This window comes from Scheffersomyces amazonensis, assembly GCF_036850825.1.
Source record: "Scheffersomyces amazonensis strain UFMG-HMD-26.3 chromosome Unknown RJT21scaffold_3, whole genome shotgun sequence".
NCBI classification, from domain to species: domain Eukaryota; kingdom Fungi; phylum Ascomycota; class Pichiomycetes; order Serinales; family Debaryomycetaceae; genus Scheffersomyces; species Scheffersomyces amazonensis.
Window position 1 is genome coordinate 1,684,898 of NW_027042743.1, and position 10,103 is coordinate 1,695,000.

At 29.7% G+C, this 10,103-nt stretch overlaps 8 protein-coding genes across 8 annotated transcripts in view; 4 read left to right on the top strand and 4 right to left on the bottom strand. All coding sequences in view use genetic code 12, as the record gives it.

Moving 5' to 3' along the window:
* Positions 1-99: 99 nt before the first annotated feature.
* Positions 100-1,132, bottom strand: RJT21DRAFT_96023 (uncharacterized protein). The gene has a single exon (XM_064885716.1). The coding sequence runs from the start codon at positions 1,031-1,033 to the stop codon at positions 140-142; it is 894 nt and encodes a 297-aa protein (XP_064738856.1). The 5' UTR covers positions 1,034-1,132; the 3' UTR covers positions 100-139.
* Positions 1,133-1,222: 90 nt separating this feature from the next.
* On the bottom strand, positions 1,223-1,717 carry RJT21DRAFT_84240 (uncharacterized protein; the record flags this gene model as incomplete). Its single annotated transcript, XM_064885389.1, has 1 exon — positions 1,223-1,717. One exon carries the CDS (start codon positions 1,715-1,717, stop codon positions 1,223-1,225), a length of 495 nt encoding a protein of 164 aa, XP_064738857.1.
* Positions 1,718-1,863: 146 nt separating this feature from the next.
* On the top strand, positions 1,864-3,135 carry RJT21DRAFT_114219 (uncharacterized protein; the record flags this gene model as incomplete). The annotated part of the gene is made up of 1 exon (XM_064880233.1): positions 1,864-3,135. One exon carries the CDS (start codon positions 1,864-1,866, stop codon positions 3,133-3,135), a length of 1,272 nt encoding a protein of 423 aa, XP_064738858.1.
* Positions 3,136-3,419: 284 nt separating this feature from the next.
* On the top strand, positions 3,420-5,427 carry RJT21DRAFT_36131 (uncharacterized protein). The gene has a single exon (XM_064884306.1). It carries the CDS (start codon positions 3,584-3,586, stop codon positions 5,402-5,404), a length of 1,821 nt encoding a protein of 606 aa, XP_064738859.1. The 5' UTR covers positions 3,420-3,583; the 3' UTR covers positions 5,405-5,427.
* RJT21DRAFT_120665 (GTPase) lies at positions 5,392-6,827 on the bottom strand. The gene has a single exon (XM_064881808.1). The coding sequence runs from the start codon at positions 6,591-6,593 to the stop codon at positions 5,451-5,453; it is 1,143 nt and encodes a 380-aa protein (XP_064738860.1). The 5' UTR covers positions 6,594-6,827; the 3' UTR covers positions 5,392-5,450.
* On the bottom strand, positions 6,696-7,779 carry RJT21DRAFT_36129 (uncharacterized protein). Its single transcript, XM_064884305.1, has 2 exons — positions 7,511-7,779; positions 6,696-7,439 (listed from the first exon to the last, which is right to left on the bottom strand). The coding sequence occupies exons 1-2, from the start codon at positions 7,666-7,668 to the stop codon at positions 6,827-6,829; spliced, it is 771 nt and encodes a 256-aa protein (XP_064738861.1). The 5' UTR covers positions 7,669-7,779; the 3' UTR covers positions 6,696-6,826.
* Positions 7,780-8,592, top strand: RJT21DRAFT_36128 (uncharacterized protein). The gene has a single exon (XM_064884304.1). It carries the CDS (start codon positions 7,891-7,893, stop codon positions 8,437-8,439), a length of 549 nt encoding a protein of 182 aa, XP_064738862.1. The 5' UTR covers positions 7,780-7,890; the 3' UTR covers positions 8,440-8,592.
* A 24-nt stretch (positions 8,593-8,616) lies between these two features.
* Positions 8,617-10,103, top strand: part of PEX1 (AAA family ATPase peroxin 1) — a 3,403-nt gene continuing 1,916 nt past the window's right edge. Inside the window, exon 1 of the mRNA XM_064881809.1 lies at positions 8,617-10,103. This exon is cut by the window's right edge and continues 1,916 nt beyond it. Coding sequence (XP_064738863.1) covers positions 8,819-10,103 — 1,285 coding nt within the window. The 5' untranslated portion in view covers positions 8,617-8,818.

Sequence of the window (10,103 nt, forward strand, 5' to 3'; positions counted from 1 at the left end):
CGAAGAAGAAGTGGTTTCTAAGAAATCAAAAGCCAAACCTACTGCTCGTAAAAGAGGAGCTACTCGAGGTAGAAATAGTTTGAAGGATAGCATTATGGATATGTAATGTATATACAAGTTTTATAATATCTCTATGTACCTATTCAAATGTAGTAGCTTCTTTAACAAGTTCTTCAATATTGAATGATTCATCTCCTGAAGTAAAGCTTCTCAATAAGGCAAGTTTCTTTTCAGCAACTCCCTTTTCTACTTGAGCTCCATAAAATCTTTGAACATTTAATACTAAGAGTTGAGCTTCATCCATTGTGAGGGAACTTTCTTGTTCACAATGACCATTCATAAGGACAATACCTTTATCAGTTAATTCTTGATGAAACATCAAAGTTGTATGAGGTTTAGCATATTCTTTATGAAGTTTATATTCCGCTACTGTAGTTAACATACAATGAGTTGTAGATGGACCAACAAATGACCATTGAACAAAATGCATTTCATAACCATCACCATCTTTTGGTAATGGTAAGATAAAGCTAGGACATTTAAAAGCATTTGCATACATATTACTGAATTGTAAATCATTTAATACAGCATGAAGAGTTCTTTCTTTATTTTGAAATCTAGCTCTCCATATAAGTTCAATTTCTTTACGAGGAAGTTCTTTAACCTTATTAACATCAATATAAGATTCAAGAGTTTTATATGGAGCTGGAGGAGTTTCTTTATCAATAGGAGATCTAACTTTAATGGTCTTTGATTTACCTTTTTCTTCAGCTGCCATTCGCTTCTCATATTCTTCTAATTCAGCAAGAGGATCTACTGCACTAAATTCCTTTTTAGCCTTTTCAATATCATCTTTTAAAGTAGTCTTTAATTGTTCAATAGAATTAAGTCCTAATTCTTTAGCCTTTTGTTCTAATTTGGCTTTATACTTGTCTACTAGATCTGAATTTACAGAGTAACATCTGAATGGATGCACGGATGCTCTTCTCAAGCCTACTAATCTCACAGATCTTAAAGTCTGTCCCCTCAACATTTTCGTATAACCTTTGCAAGTAGCTGACAGATTTTTTTCACAATCAGTTTTTCAAAATTTAAATTTTCACTACTGCAAATTTCTACATTGGTTATAACCCATAAATTTCAAATGGAGAATTTATATACATTAATATTCAAAAAAATTTCGCACGTCTATATAGATACCTGATTTAATTAATTTAATTGGTTATTTTATTTTTTTAACATCCGGGAGACCTTCAACATTTGCTTCTGCTTCTGCTTCTTTACTATCAGAGTTAGACCTCTCATGCTTGTCTAAAGCTTTTTGAAGTTCTCCAGTAATCTCTGTTGCAGTAGTTATTGATTCACCTTTAGCTTTAAGTGCTTCTTCAATATTATACTTATGGTCTCTAAATATATTTAAATTATCAGCTATTAAATGACGATTTTTACATCCAGGACATTGTATAGCTACCGTACCTTTTCTATAAGCTTGATCTGAAAATGAATGAGCAGATCTTGTATTACATACCTTACAAGTAAATGCAATCAACCTTTGAGGATCTATTGACTGAGGATCAGCCTCTTCAGGTGACTTCGATGAGTAGAATTGTACTCTCTGATATGACTGTAAAGAAGGTAATACAATTCTTGAGCGTACTGGTAATAAACGGCCTGTCGTTCTACGTATAATAGACCTTGTAACTATACCTCTAAACATTATGTAATACTTAACTTAGCTTCCTAACTGTAAAAATGGTCAGAAGTAGTAATGCAGCAAACGATCACTATCAATTTTTTTTGCGATATAAAATTCTGAGGGCATCACTGATCAAGTACAGTAAAAGCTTAGAGGGAATCCTAAGCATGTCTGCAAGAACTTTCTTTAGGATCCCCGAGACTATCGGATATGTTCTAAAGATATATGAAAAGAGTTCCAATAAAATTTCGTTATTTCCTGATCCAGATGTACGGAAATTTCTACGAAAGACATCGAATGAATATACATTATATCAACAATCTTTAATACTTAATTCAAATACTATTGCATTTAATGATTTTTCTACTATAGTGGGTAATAGCATAGAACCATTATTTAAAAAGAGAATAAAATTTAATACTATAGATGATATACCTACTCAAGAATTATTTAATATAACTCCAAAACCTATATCAGATGAAGAAGATTCAATTACTTCACTTTATTCAAAAACTACTAGTAAAACTTCAAACTTTTTTGCTAGAATAGTATCTACATTTGCATCTGCAACTTCACCTCAAAGTGAAGTTCCAAAAGTTCCATCCATAGAAAATGCATTTAAATGGTATATAAAATTATTGAATAATACTCCTATAGTATTAATATTAAGTCTGAAAAATCGATTATTTTCAAGTAGTTCATTATCCCAAATTGATAAACCATTAATAGATTTAAGAAGAAAAATCCTTGAAATAAGTAATAAATTAGAAACTAAATCTTTTAGATCATATCATTTAACAAGTTTGGAATTATTAGATATATTCCAATTAGCCATTAAATTTCAAAATAAATTTTATAAACAAAACATATCTGAGTTTATGAAGATCCTTTCTCAAATAAATTGGCAAGAAGATATACCTGATGATGCATTAAGTAATCATATAAAATCTCAAGAACGATATAAAATTATTGATAAATCATTTAAAAAGGTAGATGAAACACAATTTAATTCTTTTCTAACTTATGATAGATTTGTAGCCATTAATGATTTATTAGATGATAGAGAAGTATCAGATGTATTTCTTTATGATCTTATATATTCTATGAATTATCTTCTATGTGTGGAAGAAGCAGCTATTAATCAAAATTATAAAGAGATTTTAGATGCCATTAAATCTTCTGAATTTGAAATAATTGCCGTTAGATTATCGTTAGATAATCAGGAAATTATTAAAGCAATAAGTGATTCAAGTCATAAAAGTGATGAATCATCTGGACCAATGAATTATAATGCATTATTAGAAAAAGCAAAAGATGCACGTCAAGAAAGTAGTAATATAGACAAGCTTTTAAAGGCTTTAGCAAGACAAAATCTTATCAGGGTAGAGGAGGGATGTCATAAAAACTGTATATATTTACTTCCACCTCTTAAAAAGTAGTGTATAATTAATTTATTAATGTATAAATAGAGTTTTCTGTGGATATCGTATAAGTGTTAAGATTCTCCTCGTATATCTCTTGCTTTCCGAGTTCACAGATACTTGCTCTGAGGCACAGATATGGTTACATGTTTAATTTGGACACTATTGCAGATGATTTAATTGAATTGGCGGAGAAACGAGTTAGATATAGACGCATAATGTAATCAGGATCAGGGTACACGGGGGATATCATAAAAACTATATATATTACTTCCACCTCTTAAGTAGTGTATACAATTTATTATAATTAGTGTATACTGTGTATAATTAATGTATGCTGTGTATAATTAACTGATATGGTGGGGAAATAACATCCACGCATCAATAGTTTAATTTTCCAATATACCAATATGCTCAATGAAGATAACCACTACTTAAGAGAACAAGAATCCCTAATATCTCCAATATGGCTCCATTAACACCATTAAGGAGATCACGATTACCCAGATTAGCCATAGGACTTGTTGGATTATTTATAATATATTCCATAATTCGAAATTCTGGAATAGATAATAATTCTTCATATAATGGACCCGTTGATGAAATTACGGAATTTGTTCAACTTGATAAAGAACCAATTCCTATAATTCATAATAAACTTTCAAATAAACAAACTCCTCATAAGTATGATGAAATCAATGAAGAATTTTTAAAAGCAATGGATAAAGCAACAAGTAAATGTATAGATTATGTTGAATATTCACAAATTAAACATGCACCATTTTCTCAAGGTAAATATGAATATCCTTATATGAGACCACCACCAAAATGTCGAACTTTTACATCATTAGCAGTTGAAAAATTAATTGAAGATTTAAAATTAAAAGTATTTGATAATGATTTAGCCCGATTAATAGAAAATACATTACCCAATACTTTAGATACCACAATTTTATGGCATAAATCTTCATTAAATAATAAACAAGAAATAAATCCTCAAACATTTGTTGTAACTGGTGATATTCATGCTGAATGGTTAAGAGATGCGGCTAGACAATTATCAATATATCAACCATTAATAAAACATGATAATAAATTAAAAGAATTAATTAAAGGAGCAATTAATACTCAAGCATTTTATATTACGATTTCTCCATATTGTAATGCATTTCATCCACCTCCAACTTCAGGAGTTAAAAAGGGTAATACAGCTTTTGATCAAGTATTCCCAAGACCTGATTGGAGACAAGTATTTGAATGTAAATATGAAATTGATTCTTTAGCATCTTTCTTAACTTTAACCAATGATTATTATGAAAATTCTAATGAAGATCTTTCATTTCTTAATGAACAATGGCTTAATGCATATGAAAAATTATTAATAGTATTTAGAAGAGAATCAAAACCTTCATTTGATGAAAGAACAGGTGAAGCAATGAATTATTATTATTCATTTAAAAGACAAACAAATATAGGTAGTGAAACTTTACCATTGGGAGGAGTTGGAAATCCAGTTAATTTTGGTACGGGATTAATTAGAAGTGCCTTTAGACCAAGTGATGATGCAACAATACTTCAATTTTTCATTCCAGGAAATATTCATGCATTAACAGAATTAAGAAGAGCTCGTAAAAATTTCTTAAGAGAAGATATTGATATTGGAATTAATATTTCTGAACTTTTAATGGTAACTGATGGATTTATTAAAGATATTGCTCAAGGAATTGAAAAATTTGGTATTGTTGATCATCCAATTTATGGTAAAGTTTATGCTTATGAAGTTGATGGATATGGTGGAAATATATTTATGGATGATGCAAATATACCTTCATTATTATCAATTCCTGATATGGGATTTACAAAAATAGATGATCCAATTTATCAAAATACTAGAAAAATGATTCTTCTGAAATCAGGTAATCCTTATTATTTACAAGGTTCTGCCTTTAAGGGAATTGGTGGACCACATATTGGGATTCATAATGCTTGGCCAATGTCATTATTAGTAAGAATTAGAACAACTAATGATGATGAAGAAATTAAACAAAGTTTAAAATTAGTTATGGAAACTACTGCTGGTTTAGGATTAATTCATGAAAGTGTTAATGTAAATTCTTATGGTGGTAGAGATTTTACTCGTCCATGGTTTGCTTGGTGTAATTCTGAATTTGGTAAAACCATATTACATTTAGCTAAATATAAACCGCATCTTATTTTCAAGGATGAATGGAGTTCTCAACCTTATAATATAGATGCAATTTTATCATCGACAAATCCTGACAATTAAAGTTTTATTTAGTTATATTATATATATATATATACATTCATTCTATTCAACGTCTTATATATTCCGCCATAGTTTCCAAAGTTTTACTAGATGCATCCTTGGCAGTTGCTTCAAATGCTGCTTGATATCTAGCTTGTAAATCAGCATCATTTTTACTATTAATTTCAGAATTTCGATCTTCTGGAAATGTATATTCTCTTTCTGGTTCATCTTCATCTCGTAATACTTCACCATTATTTTCATCATCAAATTCTTCATCTTCATAATCAGATAATACATCACTATCTTTATTCTTTTTATCTTTAATATCTAAATCTTTCATTAAATGATCTAAAGATTTTGCTTGACGTTTCTTTTCATCTTCTTCCTTTTTCTTTAATATTCTATCTCTTTCAGCTTTATAATATTCATTATATTCTTCAACTTTATTATCTATAGCATCAAGAAATTCATCAAATCCTTCTCCAGTATATGCACTAACTCCTACCACATCTAATTGAGAATAAAATTCTTCTAACATTAAAGACATTGAATTAACTAATGAACTCATATAACCTGATGATGTACCTTCTTCACCATTTAAATCTTGATCTTCCTTTAATGCTGCTTGAAATACTTCAAAATCTTGCATCCATTCCTTGGCAAAATCAGCCTTTTTAACATCAGTTTTATTAAATACTACAATCATTGGTAATTTTGTTTTATATAATATTGAACAAGCATATAACATATTTGAAATAAATGTTGTAGGAGATGTATTTCTTGGAGTATCAACAATATATGCTATAACGGTTGGAAATGTTGAAGCAAATGCTTCAGTAATAATTGAACCACTGGCAGACCAAATAAAACATTCAATTTGTCCTGGAGTATCAATTATAACATTTTTAACTTTATCTGATCTCTTTTCAACTAATTTAATTACTTGATCAATTTTAGTAGCAAATAAATTTAAAGAAGTCACAATAGCACCATTGGGTCCTAAATTATATTCTTCCATAACTTTTTTATATTTTACTGAATCTCTTATATCAATATTTGCTCCAAATGGTACTTTTAATACTGCTGGATCTAAATTTATTACATAAGGAGGAGTCTTTTTTGAATGTAAATGAGAATTTAGTCTTTGCATAAACGTGGTCTTTCCTGACCCGGCCATACCAATACATATAACTGTAGATGGTGCCATTTTTGCTGGTTGGTAGTTATGTTATAGATTACTGAAAAATTGGTGATAGTGATGGCCATCGATTATAAATAATTTTATTTTGGGGTTTGTCTTGTCCTGTCTTGTGTGCAGGCACATAGTTAAGCTTCCTATATATAATTACATATTACATATATCAATACAATACATATATATATTTATATTATATTATATAGTAGCTATCTATGTATCATAACGTATATATTACGTAATTACTATGCATGTTGATCTAAAACTCTATCAACAATTCCATCAAATATGGATTTATGAGTTAAAATTTGAATATTCTCTGCTTCTGCTTGGAATAATTTTGAAGCCTTGGGGCCACCAGGACCTCCAATATTTGGAAGAGGTTGTTGTTGTTGCTGTTGATTAACTAATTCTGCAGCTGCATTAGCATCTCCCATTAATAAAGAATATATAGGTCTAAGACCAAATAAATTAACAAAATACCAAGATATAGATGAAACATATCGAACATTTAAATTAGGAGTCTCTATACCAGTTTGTAACATTTGTTTAAATCCATCAGTTAATGGGAAAGGTAATTTCATAATGACAAATCCTGCAAAGAAATAATTTACCCAAGCCATAATAAGAGTTTGGGGAATATAATTCATCATATTCCCCTTTGCCATATTCATTAATGCATCATTAGTACTTGGATCTGAAAGTGGATTAGTACTTTCAGCATTTGGATCTTCTACTTTTGCATAGAATTCCGTAGAGTTTAATTTTTCAATTAAATATTGTCTTCTATTTTCAAATTCTTCAGTAGTTAAAACTCCATTATTTTGTCTAAAGCAGGCTGCTCTTCTTAAGAATTGTCTAAGAAGGTATATATAGTTAGTAACTTTTAATTGATTTCAAAAAAACTAATAACCCACTTTTATACATACTTTTCTCTGATGGCTTTATATTCCTCTAATTTAGGTCCTGGTTGAAGAAGGTAAGTTATATTAGATCTTAACAAACCCACCAATACCATAACAAATGAGATGGGTAAAAGTACCCAATATTTCAATTGAGGATCTAATAATAAATCTGGAGTCAGCATATTTCAGTATAATTTATAATTACTATATAGTGTCACCAAATGCTCCTCTAAATGATTATGGTAGATGATTTTAGTGGACTTTAGTTAGTGAACGTTTTAGTTTTTGTGGAAACTCACTCACTAGTTCGCAAACTTTTTTGAGAGCGCAACGGTGGTACGTTAACAACTAACTAACCATTACGCAGTAATATTACAACATAACTAAGTAGACATACAAGTAATATGGGATGGTTTGGAGGCAGTGTGCCGGCTAAGGTATCTGGAGTATCAGAATTACACGAAAATGCTAATGCTACACCTCAATTTCTTGAGGATTTACCCCCCAAATTTGAAGATATGGATCCATCATCAGCACTTGCTAATAAGAGTAGACGACAACAACAGCAATATGAACAAGAGAGACAAGCCACATTAATGGATGCAGCTAGTAAATTAAGTTTATCTGATTTTACTGTAGAAAGATTTCTTGGAATGCCATGTTTCCGTGAAGCCATGATAACTGGATTTCAATCTATGGGAGTCTTAGGAGCAGTTACATTCTTAATTCATAAGAATTTTAGTCGATCATTTAACTGGTCAATGTGTGGATTTTTCTTAGGAAATATAGTAGGATGGGAACAATGTAGATCCTTAAGAAGAAGATCATTCCAAATGATGGAAGAAGCTCGTAGGAAGAAAGAAGAAAAGAATAAAAAGAAGTTTGAACAACACCAGCAGGAAGCCGATGATCAGTATGAGAAATTCAAAGAGTTCAATGACCGCGGCAATTAGGTGGAAATCACTAACAATATTAATTAATTAACTAACTAATTAATATATATATTACGTATGTATATATATAGCTAAGAAGTAACATGTATATAGCCACTGGCAAACAATCTAATGATAAATGTATATATACCAATCTAATGATAATGTATATATACCAATAGATAAATGTATGTAATGTCCGCTAGTGTACCTCGCTAAAAAAATGCTCCTCCGCAAAAAGTCCACTTGGGCCGCGGAAGTACAGTAGTGATCCACCGAAAAATTCATCACTACGAAAACTGGAGAAGTCGACTTTAACCTAACTTTAAGTTAAATTTCATTATTCTTTTTCTTTATACTGTTAATGTATGATTATATGGATTAGTAGGTATTGTTAATAATGGAAAATCATCGAGCTATCATTAAATATAAGACTGAGAAATCAAATCTTGTCAATTTACCTCCTCGGTTAGGACATATCTTATCATCAGCCAATTTACCTCCGCAACAAATTGTAGTTGAATTAGTTAGTCAGACTAATAATAATAAGAAATATTATACTGGTTGGACAGGATTTAGTAGTTCTGGTGGTAAAGATAATGTTGAATTAGATCCTATATTTGCACAAGCATTAAATATTAAAGAGAATGATAAAGTAATTATTAATATTAAGATTAAAAATTATGAAGCTACTAATATTAGTTTAGAACCTTTAACTAGTTCAGATTGGGAATTAGTTGAATTACATGCTCAAAACATTGAAGATAAATTATTACAACAATCAAGATGTGTAGCATTAAATCAAATTCTTGTGGTTTATCCCAGTGCTACAACTTCGGCTAAATTATTAGTCACTGATATAGGTAATTCATCATCAACTTATGGAATTATATCACCATATTGTGAGATTGCTATTGCACCTAAAGTTCGAGAAAAGAAAGATGACAAATCTAAAACTACTATTGTTAATAAACTGTCATCTCCTAATAAGTTAGTTGAAGATTATTCTTCATTACCTACAGTATTAAGAAGAGGTATATCATTACCTAATGATTTATATACTGATTTACCATTAGATTCAGATATTTCTGGTTATGAAGTCTATGCCAATGTAAAAGATCTTCCTAATGAAATCAAAACTTCTCATGTGGCAGTATCAATTGTACCTGGACCTAATGATAAACAACAAAAGAATGTTGTACCAGAAGATCCTAATGATACTATAACTTATAAAGAAAATAAGAGAATTATAGCGAAATTAATTAATTATCCAGATTCACCAGCGAATACAATAGGACTTTCATCTAAACTTGCAATTGCATTAAATGTTGAATTACAAGTGGGGAATATTGTTGTTGTTAAACCTGCCGTAAAGAATCTTTCCAAACGTCCTTCAACATTTATTATTCATCCATATATTATTCAAACTAAACGCAACACTCAAATTAATTTAAATTCGAGTGAAAAGAAAGATCAAGCCACTAAATTAATTAATGATTTAACGAACCATTTATATTCTAAACAAACTATTTATAATTATCCTATAACCAATTTTATTAAAATTCCTATAATTCCTAATATTTTACCTTATGGAGGATTATTAAGATTTAAAAAAAATGATGATATAAATGCTTGGATTAAAGGTTATAATATTGAATCTAAAAAGCCCATTAAAATTGAAATAG